The 23374-nt window shown below is 46.0% G+C and overlaps 1 protein-coding gene across 2 annotated transcripts in view; it reads right to left on the bottom strand.

The window, feature by feature from the left end:
* Positions 1–23374, bottom strand: part of CASKIN2 (CASK interacting protein 2) — a 216613-nt gene that overhangs the window by 14830 nt on the left and 178409 nt on the right. For both annotated transcript variants that reach the window (XM_082271726.1, XM_082271727.1), the window contains exons 16-19: positions 16910–17020; positions 16724–16825; positions 16474–16612; positions 7530–9044 (exon numbers count right to left, since the gene is read on the bottom strand). In XM_082271726.1, the coding sequence (XP_082127852.1) occupies positions 7530–9044; positions 16474–16612; positions 16724–16825; positions 16910–17020 (1867 nt within the window). The remainder of the gene's footprint in view (positions 1–7529; positions 9045–16473; positions 16613–16723; positions 16826–16909; positions 17021–23374) is intronic.

The raw sequence follows: 23374 nt of genomic DNA, 5'->3' as shown, positions 1-23374 counted from the left end.
GATGTGTAGGAGGGGAACCCAGGGGTCTGACCGTCCAATGGAGGGGCCAACGTATTTTAGCCAATGCATATCGGCTGATATGCACCGATATTTTTGGACATTTTTTGTTTTTTTCTTGACAGGTACTCTTGTGGGGGGATCTGGGGGTCTAAAAGACCCCAAACCCCTCCTTAAAAGCATTCAAAACGCCAAGTTTTTTTTAAATCTGGCGGCAGTACCGGGAAGTGATGTCATGACATCACTTCCGGGTTTTTGCATGGAGACCTGATCAGAGCCGAATGTGGCTTTGATCAGGTCTTTGGCAGCCGTGCAGGCTGGTTGCCCGGGTCTCCCGGTGGGACGGGAGACTCGGGCGAGCCGTGGAAGGCGGCGGGAGGGGGTGTCCCCTCCCGCTCCTTGTAATGACAGCCGAGCGGCTTCTCATTGTCTCATGAACAAGACAGCCGACCCTCGGCTATGGACGCTGGTACCGGGGTGATGCCTCTATCTTCAGGCATCACCCCGGTACAAGCACTTTCCTGAAATATCGTCAATATCGGTAACTTCCGGGGCAGATTCCGATATATCGGGGAAAGTACATATCGGCCCTTGATATATTAGCTTTGCCGATAAATCGGTCGATCCCTAGTTTGCACACATTTCAGGGGGGATTTTGTCCCACTCCTCTTTTCAGATCCTCTCCAACTCATTAAAGTTTCGAGGCTGACTTTGGGTAATCCAAACCTTTAGCTCCCTCCACATATTTTCTATGGGATTAAGGTCTGGAGACTGGCTAGGCAACTTCAGGACCTTAATGTGCTTCTTCTTGTTGCCTTGGCCATGTGTTTTGGGTCATTGTAATGCTGGAATATCCATCCACGACCCATTTTTAATGCCCTGGCTGAGGGGAAGGAGGTTCTCACCCAAGATTTGACGGTACATGGCCCCATCCAAAGTACCTTTGATGCGGTGACGTTGTCCTATCCCCTTAGCAGAAAAACATCCCAAAGCATATAGTTTCCACCTCCATGTTTGACGGTGGGGATGGTGTTCTTGGGGTCATAGGCAGCATCCCTCCTCCCCCTCCAAACACGGTGAGTTGAGTTGATGCAAAAGAGCTCAATTTTGGTCTCATCTGACCAAAGCACTTTCTCCTAGTTTTCCTCTGAATCATTCAGATGTTCATTAGCAAACTTCAGACGGGCCTGTACAAGTGCTTTCTTGAGCAGGGGTACCTTGCGGGCACTGCAGTATTTCAGTCTTTCACAGTGTAGTGTGTTACCAATTGTTTTCTTGGTGACTATGGTCCCAGCTGTCTTGAGATCATTGACAAGATTCTCCCGTGTAGTTCTGTGATAATTCCTCACCATTCTCATGATCATTGAAGCTCCACGAGGTGAGATCTTGTATGATGCCCCAGACCGAGGGAGATTAACTGTTATTTTGTGTTTCTTCATTTTGTGAATAATTACACCAACTGTTGTCACCCTCTCACCAAGCTACTTGGTAATGGTCTTGTAGCCCATTCCAGCCTTGTGTAGGTCTACAATGTTGTCTCTGGCATCCTTGGACAGCTCTTTGGTCTTTGCCATGGTGGAGAGATTGGAATCTGATTGATTGCTTCTGCGGACAGGTGTCCTTTATACAGGTAACAAGCTGAGATTAGGAGCACTCCCTTTAACAGAGTGCTCCTAATCTCAGCTTGTTACCTGTATAGAAGACACTTGGGACCCAGCAATCTTGCTGATTGATAGGAAAATGCAAATCAATTTAGAACTTTTTTTAAAATGCGTTTTTCTGGATATTTTTGTTGGTATTCTGTTTCTCACTGTTAAAATAAACCTACCAAAAATTATAGACTGATCATTTCTTTGCCAGTGGGCAAACATACAAAATCAGCAGATGATCAAATACCTTTTTCTCTCACTGTAGGGATTTTGCAGCTGTGGTGGCAACTCTGCACATGCTCAGCTTTCAGTAAATTTCTTTGCTGAGCATTTTCTCCCTGTCACATCTGTGAAGCCCATGTGACTATAGAGTCACACATGTGGGTGTATACACAGTGGTAAATGACAGCCCACTCCCTCCCTCCTCCTCCATGTCCACTAACTAGCTAAACACAATGTGGGCGGGGGTTACATGTAGATTAATTGAGGCTTCACCTCCCTCTTATTCTAAGACACAGGCTGGAGGGGTGTGACACAACCTGTGACTGACAGAAATCCGCCGCTTACACCATGTTATTTCCACAAACTAATAAAGATTTAATTTCAAATATATATTTGAATGCAAATTTAAAACAGTTTATTGATAATTATTTTCCTCTGCATTCCAAAGGCTGTTTTTTATTTTATTTTAAACATGTAACCAGGGGCAGAAGACTAGAAGCGCACCCTGCTTATGTTTCTCTGCAGACAGGCTGGGAAAGATCTGGGTCATGTGACAGCTGTAAAACGATTATTAAAAAGGTACTTCAATGTTTTTATTTATAAAATAATTACAGTGCCATCATCCACATACAGAAATAGAAGGGACAATGTAAATCAACCACTTGAGCTCCATTCTTTGTGATTCGGCACTGCGTTATTTTAACTAACAATTGCCTGGTCGTGTGACGCTGTACCCAAATACAATTGATGTCCTTTTTTTTCCCCACAAACAGAGCTTTCTTTTGGTGGCATTTGATCACCTCTGCGGTTTTTAGATTTTGCACTATAAACAAAAAAAGAGCGACTTCCTTCAAAAAAATTCCCAATAAAAAAATGTAAAAATGTAATTTTTTTTAACAGTTTAGGCCAATTTGTATTTTGCAACATATTTTTGGTAAAAAAAAAAATCCCAAAAAGCGTATATTAATTGGTTTGCGCAGAAGTTATAGCATTTACAAACTACGGGATAGATTTTTGGACTTATTTTTTTTTAAATTAGTAATGGCGGCGATCTGCGATTTTAAGCGGGACTGTGACATTGCGGCGGACAGATCGGACCCCTAACATTATTTACACTTTTTGGGGACCAGTGACATTAATCAGTGCTAATCAGTGCTAAATAATATGCACTGCTACTGTATAAATGACACTGGCAGGAAAGGGGTTAATTACTGGGGGGGGGGGGGGGGGTGATCAAGGGGTTAAATGTATGCCTAAAGTGCTTGCTAACTGTAGGGGGGGGGGGGCTCTGTGAAAGGCACAGAAAGATCAGTGTTTCAGCTTAGCTGAGAAACACGATCTCAGTGTGCCTGTGTGACAGGAGAGCCGTCTGCTTTGTTTACATAGGCAGGCGGCTCTTCTGTCAGTTTCCCCGAAGATCGCGGGAGGCCAGCGGCGATCGAGCCTGCTCCTCCCGCCATGTCTAATCAATCTACGTGATAATGTGCAGCCGAGCCGCCCTGCCGCAGTAAATCTGTGTGGGGTGGTCGGCAAGTAGTTTAACCACTTCAGCCCCAGCCCTATTTCAGACACTTTTTGTTCACAAATTAAAATCAGTATTTTTTCCTAGAAAACTACTTAGAACCCCCAAACATTATATATTTTTTTTTAGCAAAGACTCTGGAGAATAAAATGTCGGTCATTGCAATATTTTTTGTCACACGGTATTTGCGCAGCGGTCTTTAAAACACCATTTTTTTGGAAAAATTTAGAAAAATCACATTTCACTGCATTTAAAAAATACTAAACTGTAAAGTTAGCCCATTTTTTTGTATATTGTGAAAGATGATGTCACGCCGAGTAAATACATACCCAACATGTTACGGTTTAAAATTGCGCCCCCCCGTGGGATGGCGACAAACTACGGTCAATAGAGATCTCAATAGGCGACGCTTTAAATTTATTTAACGGTTACCAGTTTAGAGTGTAGCTCTTTTTTTTTAATTATTGCTCACGCTCTGGCGATCACGGCGATACCTCACATGTGTGGTTTGAACAGCGTTTCATTTGCGGCTCGACTTCCGTATACGTTTTTTTTTGTGCGTGAGCTAACGGTGACGGGGGCGGCTAAATTTTTTTTTTCCCCATTTATTTTATTTATTTTTTTAACTTTATTACAGTTTTTAAAAAAAAAAATAAAAATCTGATCACTTTTATTGCTGTCACAAGCAATGTAAACATCCCTTGTGACACCAATATGTAGTGACAGGTACACTTTATGGAGGGATCGAGGGTCTAAAAGACCCTAGACCCCTCTACTACACTTCCCTGTATGCAAAACGCCGAAAACGGCGTTTTTGCATACAGTCGTTTTTCAAATTTGCCGCCTCTTGCAGCACAGTACCCCGGAAGTGACGTCATGGACGCTGCCTCCGGGATACGTCATCGGAGACCCGATCAAAGCCGTTTCCGGCATTGATCGGGACTCCATCCAGCCGGCGGACGTGCCGGCTGGGTGCTCGGGGCTCCCACCGGGTAAATCTGTGTGGGGTGGTCGGCAAGTAGTTAAACAGTATGTGTTTAGTATCACTTTAAAGTGATTGTAACGTCTCCTTTTAAATAAAAAAAAACAAACATGTTATACTCACCTCCCCTGAGCAGTTGGTTTTGCACAGAGCAGCCCGGATCCTCCTCTTCTTGGGTTCCTCGTTGCTGCTCCTGGCCCTTCCCTCCTGTTGAGTGCCCCCACAGCAAGCAGCTTGCTATGGGGGCACCCAAGCTGAGCTGCAGCCTTCTGTGTCCATTCAGACCCTGCCACCTCACTCTCCTGATTGGCTGACTTTCGTTGACAGCCGCAGGAGCCAATGACGCGGTGGCTGTGTCTTAGCCATACAGGAGGGAGAGTCCCGGACGGCTGAGGGGCTGGAGAGAGATGGACCTCAGGTAGGTATTAGGGGGGCTGAGGGAGGCTGGCACACCTAGAAGATTTTTAAATCTTAGATCCTTAATTTTTAGATCCTTAAATGTACATTTCAAATGTTCTTATGGCTAAACTTCTGTAGAACGGTTGTATCACAAAAACAACTAAATCTTGAGGCATTTCACCAGTGTCACCATCACAGAAATGAATTTTGCATTATCCTAAGGAGTTTCACCATCACAGATTCCTTACTAATAACTGAATGTTGGCACTCTTTCATGCATCAATAAAGTGACTTCTACTAGCAATAATGGAAGGTGAATTTTGGTTATTCTGCCACTGACCACTCCCAAGTGGACAAGTGTTGACCATGGCAGAATTAATAAGAAATTGATCTTCGGCAAGCAATACCTATTTCTATCATAACTATGTGGATGAGAGTAAAGGAGAGAAGCCCCTCAACGATTCCAGACTCATGTTATTCATTATAGAGCTTTGTTTCTATTTAGAAGCCTGTATCTACAGGATTGCTTATTCCATTGTACAGATTATTTGTTAAAACTGATGTGTGCGTTTTGGATGTTTTTTTGTATTTCTTGGGGAGTAAGCTTTCAGGACCTTTGTTCTGACGTGGCTATCACAAGAGAATCGCATTACCACTGCTCCATATTACAGAGGATGAAGCACAGAAGCAATACTTCCATGCTTGGTTGTATTCAAGTTGTAGTCAATCAAGGGACTGCTGAGAGCTTTACAATATAGAGCAGAGGTGTCAAACTCAATTGCACTGCGGACCGCCTCAGCATTATGGTTACCCTCAAAGGGTCGGTTGTATCTGTAAGACTGTATACATTTATTCAGGACTTTTTTTTCTCAGCCTAGGTTCACACTGGTGCATGGAAAACACTGCACGTGATTCGCACAGGAATCCCACAGTATTGCTGTGCACATCACATGCCATGGCATGATATTTTTGTATGGCTCAAATCGCATTGCATCAGCACCAAAATGGTGCAGGACCCTTTTTTTCCCCCACACCTGCAATCTGTTTCAGGGTGTCATTAATTTACCATTGACACCTGCAGCAGTTTGCATGGATCCTGTGCTATTTCCAAGCATTGCAATGCGATGAAACTTACTGAAACTTGTGCGTTTGTTGCATCGCATCAATGTGAACCAGGGCTCAGAGAACAGGTGCAGGAACTCAACCACTCCCTCCTCTGCTGAATGGCATTGAACGCTGGGAGAGGCCAAATTGCATTAACAGTGGGAGAATCTTAAAGAGGCAAGCAATACTAGGAGTGTGTTATATGCGGAATTCGGGAATGTGCTATGTACTGAGTCTAGGGTTCAGGGGTGCACTATGTACTGAGTCTAGGGTTCAGGGGTGCGCTATGTACTGAGTCTAGGGTTCAGGGGTTCGCTATGTACTGAGTCTAGGGTTCAGGGGTGCGCTATGTACTGAGTCTAGGGTTCAGGGGTGCGCTATGTACTGAGTCTAGGGTTCAGGGGGTGCACTATGTACTGAGTCTAGGGTTCAGGGGGTGCGCTATGTACTGAGTCTAGGGTCCAGGGGTGTGCTATGTACTGAGTCTAGGGTTCAAGGGTGCACTATGTACTGAGTCTAGGGTTCAGGGGTTCGCTATGTACTGAGTCTAGGGTTCAGGGGTGCGCTATGTACTGAGTCTAGGGTTCAGGGGTTCGCTATGTACTGAGTCTAGGGTTCAAGGGTGCGCTATGTACTGAGTCTCAGGTTCAAGGGTGTGCTATGTACTCAGTCTAGGGTTCAGGGGTGCGCTATGTACTGAGTCTAGGGTTCAGGGGTTTGCTATGTACTGAGTCTAGGATTTAAGGGTGTGCTATGTAGTGAGTCTAGGGTTCAGGGGTGCGCTATGTAGTGAGTCTAGGGTTCAGGGGTGCGCTATGTACTAAGTCTAGGGTTCAGGGGTGCGCTATGTACTGAGTCTAGGGTTCAGGGGTGCGCTATGTACTGAGTCTAGGGTTCAGGGGTGCGCTATGTACTGAGTCTAGTGTTCAGGGGTGCGCTATGTACTGAGTCTAGGGTTCAGGGGCTTGCTATGTACTGAGTCTAGGATTTAAGGGTGCGCTATGTACTGAGTCTAGGGTTCAAGGGTGCGCTATTTAGTGAGTCTAGGGTTCAGGGGTGCGCTATGTACTAAGTCTAGGGTTCAGGGGTGCGCTATGTACTGAGTCTAGGGTTCAGGGGTGCGCTATGTACTGAGTCTAGTGTTCAGGGGTGCGCTATGTACTGAGTCTAGGGTTCAGGGGTGCGCTATGTACTGAGTCTAGGGTCCAGGGGTGCACTATGTACTAAATCTAGGGTTCAGGAGTGCTCTATGTAGAGTGCAGTTTCAGGGGTTCCCTATGCACAGAGTTTAGGGATGTGCTATGCACAGTGTGCAGGGCTCAGCTCTTTTTCAAAAGCTGTCCACATCTCACTTCCACCCCTCCCCACCACTCTCCTCTATTCCCTGCCTCAGTACACATTTCTCTCCACAGGCTTCACCCTGATATAGGCACAGGCACATGTGATACAGAGGTCACCTTTATTCTCTAAGATTTACAAGAACAAAGTAAATGAATTCCCAACTTTCCACCTATAAAAATAGCATAAGATTTTGGCGGACTTGCTCTACTGGTTAATGACCAACAGGTTAACAACCAATCCCTCAATTTTACATAAGGTTTCCCTTTTTTTAAATTTAACGGTAATAGTATGTCTTAAATTTGGGGTACTGTACCTTGTCTGTCTGTATGGTCTCCAGACATCATCTCAACGTTGCCACGTTTTTCAAAGCTCAGTCCTCTCTCAGACTTTCCTGTTTTAGTCATGGCAGTTTCTTGCGGACCATTTAATATGATTGTGTCAGTTTGTACAGGGGTAACAGTCGACTTAGGCTTCTCTTCAACACTTGTATCCTTTTCTTTGATTTTAGGCCTCCTCTTTACAGTGTCAGACTCTGTGAGGTTGAATTCAGGCTCTGTGTTGACTTTTGGCATAGGAACAGCTGGTGGCACTTTAAGGTCAGCATTTGGTTTAGGACAAATCTGGGGCTTAACTCCAATATGTGGCCGAACTGCTGCCTGAGAAAAAGATAGGACCTCAGAGTTTATACATGGCTCCATTTTTGTTCCTGGAAATTGCGGAGCTTCAGAAGTGGCCTCTGAATTTAAAGGAGGAGATGGTGCTGCTGGAGAGAACAGATCTGCATTGATTACGGACTCGGCTTTGGATCCTGGAGGTTTGGGCCTCTGTTTGATAGTAAGGTTTCCTTCCTCTGCAAAAGGAATGCTTTCACTTGAGCTGTGTTGTGATGGAACAGTTTCCTCTTTGCTCTCCTCTTGTCTCACTGTGAGTGGCAGAGATAATCTCTCCCCAACACCAGCTGCAGACTCACTTACAGTTCTCCTTCGTCCACCAGGGCTCTGAAAAACATTGGATTGACATACATCTGCTGTCTTTGACTCTGGCCCTCCCTCTATATTAGCCACCAAGTTTTTAACCAAATTGGGCCCACTAGAAGGTGGGCCATCAACACTAGACATGGAGCTAAGTCTCTTAGGAGGTGGAGGAGGTGGTCCTTTCCTGCGTGCTCGTACAGCAAAAGACTGGCTCCGCTGGACTTTTTTCTCAGGCTGTCCATTGGTCAGGGAGCTGCGGCCAGGTCGACGAGTTAATGTAGCATAAGAGCTCAATGCCCCGCTGCCTGATGTAGCACCTTTGTCCTCCTCGTCTGGCTCTCCATCTGACAGTGCATAGCGGCAAACACTCAGTGACCGCTTTTTCATCGAAGGCTTTGGAGGTGGTGGAGGTGGTTCTGCTCTAACTGAACACCCATTGGGGACTCTATTGGGCCAACTGGATTGATCCATGCCCTCAGGCAAGTTCCTCTCTGGCAAAGCAGAGTCCGTGGCTTGAAATGGAGGGAGCAGAGGTGGGTTTGAACCCGTTGAGTCTTGAGAGTGGCCAGAGCCCTGTGAGCGGGAACTGATACTCTCCTGACTATAAGAACGCCTAGTAGCACACAGAAAGTCACCACCATGCATTAGTGCACTCTGCAGTTCCTTGCTCAGTTCTATGTTCTGAAACGTTTGCAGCTTAGGTGTGGTAGGTGGTTCTGCATTTTCAGAGGCTTCCACAAAAGGTACCGCAGAGAGGGAGCCTGGCATTCTGCTTCTCATAGTTCCCCCCACTGTGTATCCTTTTTGAAGGTCCAACAAGCGTTTCACTCCTAGCAACAACTTCTTCTGGTGCCCTAATGAATAAAAGAAATTAATGTGAAGACATCACTTTTAAAGTGTTTGCAAAGGCATTCTATGTAGCCCCCTAAATACTTACTTGAGCCAGATCTCGATCCAGCAATGTGCCTCTCTGGCTCCTCATTGGCTCAGATGCCATTAGCACCCAGTGCTGTCAGTCAGAGCCAGTGATGAGAGAGCAGGGGGTGGGGCTGAGCCCCGCTGTGTGCCTTATGGACACAGAGCGGGGCTCAGAAGTGAGCACACATGAGTGCCCCCATAGCAAGCAGCTTCTTGCTATAGGGAACTCGTGGGGGGCGGAGCCCAGAACACCAGTGGGGGACCCGAGAAGAGCACAGAGCAGGTAAGTATGACATGCTTGTTATTTTAATCAAATAAAAAACAAGCCTTTACAATCACTTGAAGTGTTTAACCTCTTCCGGACCGCCCGCCGGCTTTTTACTGCAGCAGTGCGGCCCCCCCTGCGCAAACTGACATAGACCTATGTCAGTCACACGCCTGCAGCTAGGGGGCAAGCGCCCTCTGCCACCGGCACGCTCCCGCCCCACTCGGCCAATGCAGGGGGCAGGCTGCTCTGATTGCTGCCTGAAACCCGCGATCCCTCCCCACTGAGAGAGAACGATCAGCTGTTGTAAACACAGCTGACCGTTCTTCTCCCTGGAATGATCATAGAGCCTATGTGATCCTTCTATATAGGCTCACAGGTCTCTATGATCATTTGACAAGCCACGCCCCCCCACAGTTAGAATCACTCCCCTAGGCTCACATTTAACCCCTTGATCACCAACAGGGTTAACCCCTTCCCTGACAGCGTCATTATTACAGTAACAGTGCATATTTTTAGCACTGATTACTGTAGTAATGTCACCGGTTCCCCCAAAAGTGTCAGTTAGAGGTCCGATCTGTCCGCCGCAATGTCGCAGTCCCACTAAAAATCGCAGATCGCCGCCATTACTAGTAAAAATAAATAAATAAATAAAAATGACAAATCTTTCCCGTAGTTAGTAGACGCGATAACTTTTGCGCAAAGCAATCAAAATACGCTTATTGCGATTTTTTTTACCAAAAATATGTAGCAGAAAACAAATTGGCCTAAAATGTTAAAAAAATTTTGATTTTTAAATTTTTTTTTGGGGAATGTTATATAGCAGAATGTGAAAAAAAAACGGAATTTTTGTAAAATCTTACCTGTAAAATTCCTTTCTCTGAGTCCTCCGACAGTCTTCATATTCGTCACATATGGGGTATTAGACTTTGCTCCGAAGGAGTAGCTAGGCAACAGAATATGTTAATAAAGCTTTTAACATATCCAACATATCCCACCCTCAAGGGGTGGTCCCCTCAGTCAATACCCTCCTACTTCCTGCAACCATATCTCAGTTTTAGTGGAATAGCAGTAGAGTATACAACCAAACCCCAAAAGAGGGGCGGGGGCGGCGACTGTCGGAGGACTCAGAGAAAGGAATTTTACAGGTAAGATTTTACAAAAATTCCGTTTTCTCTTACGTCCTCCGACAGTCGCCGCCTCTTCATATTCATCACATATGGGGACGTCCCAAAGCAGTGCAAACATGAGGGGTGGGAAACACATCCGCGCCGAAAGGCAACGCAGTTTCCACATCAAGAAAGGAACCTTACCAAAGGAAGGAAACCAGCTGGGCAACAGCAAAAAAAAAAACAAGTGCTCAACAGGAGCAACAACCCAGGAAAAGGCAAAAATCAGGGGATACAAAACTTATCCCAACAGCCAGGAGTCCCCAACAAGGGACCCTAGGGAACAGCCGCACTAAGAACCTTGCGGCCAAAGGAAGCATCCGCCGATGCCCGAACATTTACTATGTAGAATTTTGTGAAAGTGTGCACGGTCGACCAAGTCGCCGCCTTACACACCTGGGCTACAGAAGCCCCATGACCACAGGCCCAAGACGTACTCAGAGATCTAGTAGAGTGCGCCTTCACAGGCACAGGGGGAACCTTCCCCTGCAAGGCATAGGCCTGTTCAATGGTCTGTCTGATCCAGTTAGCGATGGTAGAGGCCGAAGCCGCCATGCCCTTCCGAGGACCCTCTGGAAGAACAAACAAGGAGTCCGTTTTACGAAAAGACTCAGTCGATCGAAGGTAAACCCTGATCGCCCGAACAACATCCAAAGAGTGCAATCTCACCTCCTGTGGATGTTTAGGCTTCGTGCACAACGAAGGCAAGACAATGTCCTCATTAAGATGGAATTCCGAAACACGTTTCGGAAGAAAGGAAGGATTAGGTCGCAAGACCACCTTATCCAAATGAATAACCAAGTACGGAGACTTGCAGGACAAGCCGCCAGCTCCGAAACTCTGCGAGCCGAAGTGATCGCCACCAAAAAGGCGACCTTTTTGGACAACATAGACAACGAGATCTCCCTGATCTGTTCAAAAGGAGCACGTTGTAACACAGATAGCACGAGATTCAAGTCCCAAGGGGGCAGAGGATCCCTCCTAGGAGGAACCAGATGCCGCACACCCTGAATAAAGGTGCCAACCAAAAGGTTGGATGCCACGGGACGTTGAAACAGAACGGCCAGAGCAGACACCTGACCCTTTATCGTAGCCAGCGCCAAGCGCTGATCAACACCCGCTTGAAGGAAAGACAGCACACGGGACACCGAGTACGTGCGGGGGGAAAACCTCCTGGACTCACACCAGGCAAAATAGGCCTTCCAAGTACGGTAATAAACCTTCCCCGAGGAAGACTTCCTCGCGTTGATTAAAGTATGAACAACCTCCGGAGAGAGACCCCTCTCCTTCAGGACCTCGGTTTCAACAGCCAGGCCGTCAAAGCCAGCGACTGTAAAGCAGGATGGTATATCGGTCCTTGAGACAGTAGATCGTCTCGAAGAGGCAGACGCCACGGGGCGTCGACCGCCAGATTCACGAGGTCTGCGTACCAGGACCGGCGAGGCCAGTCCGGTGCCACAAGAATCACCGTGTTGCGTTCCGATTGAAACCTGCGAAGGAACCTGGACAGCAACTGGATCGGTGGAAACGCATACATCAGTCTGTACTGATGCCACGGGGCCACTAACGCGTCCGACGCGTCTGCCCGAGGGTCGCGCGTCCGTGCCACGAACCTCCTCACCTTGTTGTTGAGACGTGACGCGAACAGGTCCACATCTGGAAGACCCCACTTCGCGCACAACATCTGGAAGACAGCCGGGTGGAGAGACCATTCCCCCTGATCCAGGGTCTGGCGACTCAGATAGTCCGCCTGCCAGTTCTCCACCCCCGGAATGTGAACCGCCGTTATCGCCGGGACATGAGTCTCGGCCCAAGACAGAATGTCGGCCACTTCCCGAGCCGCTCGGGCACTCCTGGTGCCCCCTTGGTGGTTGATGTAGGCCACCGCCGTGGCATTGTCCGTCTGCACCCGAACCGGGCAGTCCTGCAGCCGGTCCGTCCAGCGACGAAGACAGAGACTTATCGCACGCAATTCCAGAATGTTGATCGGAAGGGAGGACTCCCCCTCCGACCAAGTTCCCTGGGCGGACAGAACGCCCAGAACACCACCCCAGCCCGACAGGCTGGCATCCGTGGTGATTATCGTCCACGAGATAGGACGAAACGACTTGCCCCTGGACACCATCGGGGACTGGAGCCACCACAGAAGGTCTCTTCTGGTGCGATGACTCAACGAGATCTGAAGATCCAGAGATTGAGGTCGCCCGTCCCACTTGGACAGGACCTCCGCTTGGAGACCCCGCGTGTGAAACTGGGCGAAGGGAATCGCCTCGAAGGCCGAGACCATCAATCCCAGACATCTCATGCACGTCCGTAGAGACGAGTGCGGAACGTCCCGGAGGGACCCGACTTCCTCCTGAAGAGTTCTGAGTTTGTCTTCCGGCAGGAAGACCTTCGCCTGCACCGAGTCCAAAATCATTCCCAGGTAGGGAAGACGAACAGACGGACTCAGTGCCGACTTTGGAAAATTTATCGTCCAACTAAACTCCTGCAGAGTTTGCATCGTGACAGACAGGTCCTGCTCCAGACCCTGGCTGGTCGCAGACCGAACCAGAATGTCGTCCAGATACCCCAGGACAGAAATGCCCTGGGCCCTCAATAATGCCAGAACCGGTGCAAGCACCTTGGTGAAGACCCGCGGAGCCGAGGCGAGGCCAAAAGGCAACGCCACGAACTGGTAGTGATCCTCCGCAATGGCAAATCGAAGGTACCTCTGGTGACCCTCGAAGATGGGGATGTGAAGATACGCATCCTTCAAATCGATGGAGGCCATGAATTCCCCCGGAACCAGGGCAGCCACCACTGACCGCAGGGATTCCATGCGGAACTTGCGAACCCGCACAGAGCAGTTCAGAGCCTTCAAGTCCAGAATCGGACGAACCTTGCCCTCCTTCCTGGGCACGGTGAACAGGTTTGAATAAAACCCCCGAAATCTGTCCCGATGAGGCACCGGAACCACCACTCCCTGAGCCCTCAGGTCCTGCACCGCCAGGTGCAGGTCCCGCAGGCGATCCGGAGACAGTTGAAGATTTGAAGGAAAAAATCTGCTCTCCGGCCGAGAGAGAAACTCGATCTTGTAACCAGACCGAACGATTTCCTGAACCCATCTGTCCCGCACACGGGCCAACCAGGGCTGAAGAAAACCGAGCAAGCGTCCCCCCACCCCAAAACTGGGTGAGGGCGCCCCTTCAGGCCGAACTGTTATGGGCTGCAGGTCCGGATTGGCCGGACTTCTGCTTACCAGACCAGGGCTTCTTCTGAGAGCCTTGACCTTTGAACGGCTTGCCCTTGTAGTGCGGCCGAAAGGCACGAAAGGACCCCTGAGGGGGCCGAAAATTAGCATGCTTCTTCCCAGAAGCCCCCTTAGCCTTGGGGAAATGAGGCAAGAGAGTGCTCTTACCCCCGGTGATTCCCTTAATCAACACATCCAGGGACTCCCCAAAAAGGCGAGACCCATCATAAGGCAGATTGGCTAAGGTCTTACGCGAAGATTGGTCCACCGACCAACATTTTAACCAAACCAGGCGGCGAGACAACACCGCCACACTGTGCACCCGTGCAGCCAACGGAATCAGGTCCAGGTCCGCATCACACAGATACATGACACCCTGGTGGATCTGATCCACCATATCCAGGGTCGCCGGCGAGGCCGAGTCGGCCACCAAGACGCGCCTAAGCATCTGCGTCCAACTTGCGATCGCCTGGGCCGCCATGAGAGAAGCAAACAGAGCTTTAAGCATAGAACCCGTAACAGAATACGTATGACGGGCCAGAGACTCCAGTCTCCTATCTGTGGCATCACGGAAAATGGGTGAACCCTCTGCAGGAATCGCAGTGGCTTTGTTCAAAACCGCAATCGCATGATCCACTGGTGGAGGCACGCACCACCTTTCATCAGTGGCAGGTGAAAAAGGATAACGCAGCTTGAATCTACTTCGCAAAAGGTTTGCGCAGATCGCGCCATTGATCCTTAACAGCGCGCTGAAAATCAGCATTGCAGGGGAAAACCTGTGGCGTCCTGCGTTTCCTCTGCGTCCCATAAGCCGCCAAGGCAGCGGGGGGACACACTTCGTCCTGCCAACGCAGCGTTTGCTTAATAGAAGCAATCAACTCATCCATGATTGCAAGCTCTTCAGGCGAGCCAGGGGGAGAATTATCAACCCCCTCAACTTCAGCCTCCACCTCAGACCCCACTAGATCAAGAGAGGAGCGGGACCCCGATAGGGAAGCCCCTGCTAGAACAGCCCCATCACCTTCACCCTCAGAATCAGAGGAGAGCACAACTCTGGGCCTTTTGGTAGATTGAGCAGCCACCAGCATTTGCACCTGAGCAGCAAGGCCAGCCACAATAGTGGCTAAATCCCCCCCTGGGGGGGAAGCAGCGGTCCCCTGGCTTTCCACCAATACTGTAGGAAATTTGCCCTCCTGAGAATCCATTGCCCCTGTAATGCCAGACAACCAAGGGTTAACTGCCCCTTTTAGCAAGCGCGGCAAGCGCAGCCCACCGCGTCACACTCAAGCACAATGAGACCCCCACAGGGATATGTAAACTGAACACAGGCAATGGATAGCAAGAAACAGAAGGATAAAACCTGAGGAGACCCTCGCCGCTGCTGCTGCCTCGATCGGTGTTCCTGGGAAGAGGAAGTGATGCTGCTAGGGCGCTCTATGTAAACCTATGGAGGCTACAAGAAAATGGCCGCCATGCATGTAAAACATGCGGCCGGAGCGAGGGTAGGCAAAATGGCGTCTTTTGGCGCCGAAACCGTCGCTCCACAGTGCAGTAATGCACACATGTCTGTATGTAAAAAAAAACAGAACCGATCGCCGCAGCGATCGCTGTAAGTGCCCAAACATGCCATAAAACATGCCCCACAGCACACAGCTTTCCACACTGATCATGCTGACACCCATAGTGTCACACAACTCCCCCCCCCCCCCTTGCAGCCCACAGCATGCAGCCGAGAGATAGGGAGACAAACAGTGTGCATAGAGACAGGTTACACAGTCCCAGACTGACACCCCTCCAGACAGACAGGTCCCCACATAAATACACTTACCTCACCACGGTGTGGGGGACCCGCACAGGCGAACAAGCCGCTACACATGAGGCAGGGAGAGTCGCATACAAGACGCTCCGAACGTGGGTTAAGAAACCGCACAGCGTCCAGTGAGGTAGCCACCTCACCAAGCATCCCTGCACCGAACAGGGATGGGTCGTTCACTACGCCAGGAGCGTTACCTGGCTGAACGCTCGATGGCAGACTGGGAAGCCACTGACCCACGACCTGCGACCAGGGGGATCAGCCCGAGACCCAGTCCGCATAATCCTCTTCGTCCGAAGAACTAACTAACGCTGATAAAACAACAGCTAAGTAAAAGTAGAGAGAAAAACTCAAACAAAATATTAAAAAGAAGAAAGAGTCTGGGACATAAAGTCCCAGCACAGAGAGAGCCAGCCACTCCTGACAAGCTAGACATTAAAACTGAGATATGGTTGCAGGAAGTAGGAGGGTATTGACTGAGGGGACCACCCCTTGAGGGTGGGATATGTTGGATATGTTAAAAGCTTTATTAACATATTCTGTTGCCTAGCTACTCCTTCGGAGCAAAGTCTAATACCCCATATGTGACGAATATGAAGAGGCGGCGACTGTCGGAGGACGTAAGAGAAATATATATTTTTTTTCCAGAATTGTCACTCTTTTATTGTTTATAGCGCAAAAAATAAAAATCGCAGAGGTGATCAAATACCACCAAAAGAAAGCTCTGTTTGTGGGAAAAAAAAGGACATCAATTTTATTTGGGTACATCATTGCACAACCGGGCAATTGTCTGTTAAAGTAACGCAGTGCCGAATCGCAAAATAGGGCCTGGTCATTAAGGGGGAAAATCTTCTGGTCCAGAAGTGATTAGCTGACATTGCCTTACCTAGCCTTAATATTCCAATCTCCTGCAGACCCTCCCATGTCATCTCTGTCACACTGCTAAGCGATTCATATCCGTTCTCTGTAAGCTGTTTATGGTACTCAGGAAGTCGCAGCTGAGTTAGCCAATCCCACACGTCAACCTAATTGTGAAAAGAGAAAGGGTTCATCAGGTAACAAAACAGAGTCTTAAAACGCGCATGGTTATTCCTAGTTAAAGACATTTTAATAGGAAGGCTAAACCGAATCCTCACTGGCATTTTATGAGGTAGCCCATCTGCTACATTCAGCCTGCCAATCTCTGTGGCTATTTTCTTCCTGTGTCCTGGCTTGGTCACACCAATGGCAGTCAGATCCTGAAGAAGAGGAGAGGGGACAGTTTAGCATTTAAATAGATGAACAGAATATGAAAACTGATTTGAAGCAGAAGATACTCTTACCTCTGGAGTCATACGGCTGATTGTTGAAAGGTCATAGCCTGCAGATAAGAAGTTCCCCACATACATGTCTAGCTGGAAGCTACGAAGCCAGCAATAAATAAGTTCTGCATCCTGAAAGATTGAAGGTAGATACACTGTCACAATGCGGAGGGGAAGCAGTGATGAAAAGTGGCAATATATTAGGAGAAATGTTAAATATTGGTGAAATAATTTAAAATACCAAGAAAAAGAGTTGCCTGGAGAATGACTCAAAGGCACCACATCCCAAGAAAATCAACCCCACAAGGGGGAAAAAAATGGGGATTTTTAAGGTGCTGATAAATTTGACGTCAAAGTATATATTTAAAATATACAAATTTTATTCAAAATTTTTTTTAAAACAGTTAATAATATAGGTTTTTATGCCTAAATTTTCTTTTGGTATAATGTTTTGATAATCATATGAATTTTGGAAATATATTGGTTGTATTGATAGTATTATATTAATTTTACACAACTGTTTTGCAATGCTATATATTAAATCAATAATATCTACAATGCATATATACAGTGGGTACGGAAAGTATTCAGACCCCCATTAAATTTTTCACTCTTTGTTATATTGCAGCCATTCGCTAAAATCATTTAAGTTCATTCTTCTTCCTCATGAATGTACACATAGCACCCCATACTGACAGAAAAACACAGAATTGTTGACATTGTTGCAGATTTATTAAAAAAGAAAAACTGAAATATCACATGGTCCTAAGTATTCAGACCCTTTGCTGTGACACTCATATATTTAACTCAGGTGCTTTCCATTTCTTCTGATCATCCTTGAGATGGTTCTACACCTTCATTTGAGTCCAGCTGTGTTTGATTATACTGATTGGACTTGATTAGGAAAGCCACACACCTGTCTATATAAGACCTTCCAGATCACAATGCATGTCAGAGCAAATGAGAATCATGAGGTCAAAGGAACTGCCTGAAGAGCTCAGAGACAGAATTGTGGCAAGGCACAGATCTGGCCAAGCTTACAAAAAGATTTCTGCTGCACTTAAGGTTCCTAAAAGCACAGTGGCCTCCATAATCCTCAAATGGAAGACGTTTGGGACGACCAGAACCCTTCCTAGAGCTGGCCGTCCAGCCAAACTGAGCTATCGGGGGAGAAGAGCCTTGGTGAGAGAGGTAAAGAAGAACCCAAAGATCACTGTGGCTGAGCTCCAGAGATGCAGTCAGGAGATGGGAGAAAGTTGTAGAAAGTCAACCATCACTGCAGCCCTCCACCAGTCGGGGCTTTATGGCAGAGTGGCCCGACGGAAGCCTCTCCTCAGTGTAAGACACATGAAAGCCCGCATGGAGTTTGCTAAAAAACACCTGAAGGACTCCAAGATGGTGAGAAATAAGATTCTCTGGTCTGATGAGACCAAAATAGAACTTTTTGGCCTTAATTCTAAGCGGTATGTGTGGAGAAAACCAGGCACTGCTCATCACCTGTCCAATACAGTCCCAACAGTGAAGCATGGTGGTGGCAGCATCATGCTGTGGGGGTGTTTTTAGCTGCAGGGACAGGACGACTGGTTGCAATCGAGGGAAAGATGAATGCGGCCAAGTACAGGGATATCCTGGACAAAAACCTTCTCCAGAGTGCTCTGGACCTCAGACTGGGCCGAAGGTTTACCTTCCAACAAGACAATGACCCTAAGCACACAGCTAAAATAACGAAGGAGTGGCTTCACAACAACTCCGTGACAGTTCTTGAATGGCCCAGCCAGAGCCCTGACTTAAACCCAATTGAGCATCTCTGGAGAGACCTAAAAATGGCTGTCCACCAACGTTTACCATCCAACCTGACAGAACTGGAGAGGATCTGCAAGGAGGAATGGCAGAGGATCCCCAAATCCAGGTGTGAAAGACTTGTTGCATCTTTCCCAAAAAGACTCCTGGCTGTATTAGATCAAAAGGGGGCTTCTACTAAATACTGAGCAAAGGGTCTGAATACTTAGGACCATGTGATATTTCAGTTTTTCTTTTTTAATAAATCTGCAACAATGTCAACAATTCTGTGTTTTTCTGTCAGTATGGGGTGCTATGTGTACATTCATGAGGAAGAAGAATGAACCTAAATGATTTTAGCAAATGGCTGCAATATAACAAAGAGTGAAAAATTTAAGGGGGTCTGAATACTTTCCGTACCCACTGTATATTACACGTATCAGTTGATATTGTATTTATATATTTTTCTTTTTTGTTTATAGTGGCTCATAGTAATTTATAGTAGTACGTTATTTCTTACATCCTGTATGTATATTTTTTCATTTTAGAAGCAGCATAAAAACATATCCCCTGAAGAAACTGTTTTAGTGAAACATGTCGGGATTGCTACTCTGTGACAATATCGCATATCTATATATATATATATATATATATATATATATATATATACATACATATACATATATATATATATATATATATATATATATATATATATATATACATACATATACATATATATATATATATATATATACATATATATACATACATACATATATTTTACCCCCCAGCCCAGTTTTTATTTATCGTAAAGCACCCAGTATAGGGGATCGTATTGTGAAAAAAGTTTTAGATTTACCAAAGGCTCCTCAAATGTTCTGGAACACTCCAGGCTTTTATGCCTGTAGACGGTGCAAAGCATGTCGGCAAGTAAACACGCACTTTAGGGGTCTGACCTCTTTCACATCTAATGCCAATGGCAGGACCTTTGAAATCAAAGAAACTATAACATGCATGTCTACACACGTTGTGTACGGCATGCAGTGCCCGTGCGGCATGATTTATATTGGCCGCACGAAAAGGAAACTTGGCGTGAGGATTGCAGAACACATTTACAATATATGTATAGGGTTCAGAGAACACAGTGTCCCTTTACACTTCAGGGATAAACATATGAGGGACCCCTCAGGCCTAAAGTTTTGGGGGATTGAAAAAATGCGTGGCGTGGGGCTAACAGGGTCAGGGAATTAGACAAAAAAGAGACGGAATGGATATACCGGACAAATGCCTTAGTACCGAATGGTTTAAATGTGGATTTAGACCTAAATTGTTTTTTAAGCAATTTTTAAGAGGTTTCTTCTCCCCCCTGCCCCCCCCCCCCCGTTCCACTTCATATTTATATTTTTAACCTAGATAACATCCTATTATTCTCTCCAGCTTCATAATATTTATTGAGTCATTTAGCGTGGACCATCTTTGAAACATAAACTTTTATATATCTCTGGTATTTTTTATAAAATTTTTTTATACATTCCTCTATATATACATTTTTAAGAAATATATGTGGTTTTAATGGATTGATTTTATATATGTATTTTTTTAGGCAATCTGATGCCATTTATGTGCATGTCATTATGATCGCTTTTAAATGCAAGCAGATTTGAGGTTTTACAACGTATACACTTTGTAGCGTGCAAAAGCATATATGCGGGATATGATTATATGTTTTAAATATATTCCGACTCCATTTGGGAGTATACCAGTGCAATATAGGATATACACCTGATTTTAACATGATACATGTATTTCTATGTCAATGGATTACTAGGACTGCCCCCCGGCGACATTGATAACTGTAACTATCATGGGCTGTAAATTATCAAAACGGTGATCATTGGCCACGGCGGGGTGGTATCTCCATGCCGACAGACATCCAGTCACATCCGCCTGGTGGGAAACAACATCCGGGGCGAACGATGTAATCAGATCGGCAATAGCGGAAGCGGTCCCGCCGGAAGTGACGTAGGGAGGTCCGGTCAAAGGGTTGTTTACCTTTGACATCACTTCCGGTATCGTGTATACCGGAAGTAGAGCGATTTGGCGGCAATTGAAGCGTGCGGAACCCCTCCTAGAGGGAGGAGTCATTATAACACGCAGTGGGATCAGTCCTAGGCATCTTCATATAAATATGGGAGCATTTTACAGCATGCCTGGTCCTCAGTTGAAGTCTATACAGACGAAACGCGTCAGGACACAGGCATGCTGTTTCCCTGGTAACCACAAGAAGTTTTGGCTGGCATCCGGATCTCACCCCAGAGGAAGCTTGAATACTTTCATGCAGCAGTGGTGAGCTGGCCATAACCAATGGGTTACTACTATTTTGCTTGAAAGATCTGTTCATATGTAAGCATATTGGATTTGGGGTTTTATCTTGGAGTGATTTGTGCAATAAATGTTGAAACGGTATCACACTATTGTGCCCCCATGTTTATTTCCATGACACATCTTAATCCATGATTGGAGCACGTATGTGGAGGTCATCTGGTATTGACGGGGGTATCCAAAGGTGTCAAGGGTCCAAGCAACCAATGCTTACATGCGTATATTTATAATATTTCCGGTGAGTGCCCACTACTAGGGGGGTCCCGTTTGGTGTTTTGGAACCTGATTGCGGACATCTATACACCAGGGATTATTATTATATGAACTGTCTGGTGATTTTATGAACAGTCTACTGAGTCTAAAGACAATTTGAGGACTATATGATCTATGATATAGGTTGATATATTGAGCGCTGCTGGATGCAATTAACCACTTTACCACCGGAGGATTTTGCTGTCTTCCGTCCAGACCACTTTTTGTGCTTCGGCACTGTGCGACTTTAACTGACAATTGTGCGGTCATGCAATGTGGTACCCAAACGAAATTTACGTCCTTTTTTTCCCACAAACAGAGCTTTCTTTTGGTGGTATTTGATCACCTCTGCGCTTTTTATTTTTTGCGATATTAATAAAAAAAGAGCGAAAATTTTGCAAAAAAATGACATTTTCAACTTTGTCTTTTAAAAAATATCCAATATACTCAATTTATGTCATTTTTTTTGGCCAAAATATATTTAGCTACATGTCTTTGACAAAAAAAAATTCAATGAGCGTATTTTTATTGGTTTGCGCAAAAGTTATGGCGTCTACAAACTATGGTGTAAATACTGAAATTTTACGCAGCTTTAATTTCTGACTGCCTATCTCAATTCATGAAGTGCTAAAATGGCAGGGCAGTACAAGACCCCCCCAAATGACCACTTTTTGGAAAGTAGACATCCTAAGGAATGTTCTGAGAGGCATGTGGAGCCCATTGAATATTTCATTTTTTTGTCACAGGTGTTTGAAAAATGACTAAAAAAAAAAATTTTTTTTTTTTAACACAAAGTTGTCACTAAAAGATAAATTTCTCACACATGCCATAGGTATATGTGTAATTAGGCAAAAAATTTGGGGGAGCATACCCATGTATTTCCAAAGCTGCTGCAGCTATGAACCAAAAGACATGTATATTAAAAAAGAATAGCGCGCAAATGCAAAAGAAATTACTACCAAATCTGAAGAGAGTCCATAAATAAAAATGGGGGTTTGGTCCCACCATATGGCCATATCGTGCTCAAGCCCACTACTGCGTCAAAGTACCCCATTATCAGTGGGTCCTACACTATCCATGAAAAAGAGATGAATCCAGCCCTTCTAACCCTTGGAGACAACACTCCTTGCTGGGAAAAATGTGCAAATGCACTACAGGGGATTTTTACTACAGGGATAATTACACTTCAAAATATATTCTGCTGCTTCTCCTGAGTACAGGGATACCACATATGTGAGACTTTTTGGGAGCCTAGCTGTGTACGGGACCCCGAAAATCAATCTCCATCTTTAGGTTTTCTAATGGCGTAAATTTTTGATTTTACTCCTCACTACCCATCACAGTTTCGGAGGCCCTGAAATTTCAAGATAGCACAAAACCCCCCAAATGACCCCATTTTGCAAAGTAGACACCCCAAGCTATTTGCTGAGAGGCATGGTGAGTCCATGGAATATTTTATATTTTGCCACAAGTTTTGGGAAAATTACAATTTATTTATTTATTTTTTTTTTAACACAAAGTTGTCACTAAAAGATACATTTCTCACACATGACATGGGTATATGTGGAATTACACCCCATAATACATTCTGCCGCTTCTCCTGAGTATGGGGATACCCCATGTGTGAGACTTTTTGGGAGCCTAGCTGTGTACGGGACCCCGAAAATGAATCTCCATCTTTAGGTTTTCCAATGGCGTAAATTGTTGATTTCACTCCTGACTACCCATCACAGTTTCGGAGGCTCTGAAATTTCAAGATAGCACAAAACCCCCCCAAATGACCCCATTTTGCAAAGTAGACACCCCAAGCTATTTGCTGAGAGGCATGGTGAGTCCATGGAATATTTTATATTTTGCCACAAGTTCCGGGAAATATATTATTATTATTTTTTTTTTTGTTTTTTTACACAAAGTTGTCACTAAATGATATATTGCTCACACATGCCATGGGTATATGTGAAATGACACCCCAAAATACATTCTGCTGCTTCTCCTGAGTACAGGGATACCCCATGTGTGAGACTTTTTTGCAGTCTAGCCGAGTACAGGTCCTCGAAAGCCAACCCCCAC

This window comes from Pelophylax lessonae, assembly GCF_965119305.1.
Source record: "Pelophylax lessonae genome assembly, chromosome: 11".
NCBI classification, from domain to species: domain Eukaryota; kingdom Metazoa; phylum Chordata; class Amphibia; order Anura; family Ranidae; genus Pelophylax; species Pelophylax lessonae.
This window is presented reverse-complemented; position numbering and strand designations above follow the sequence as displayed.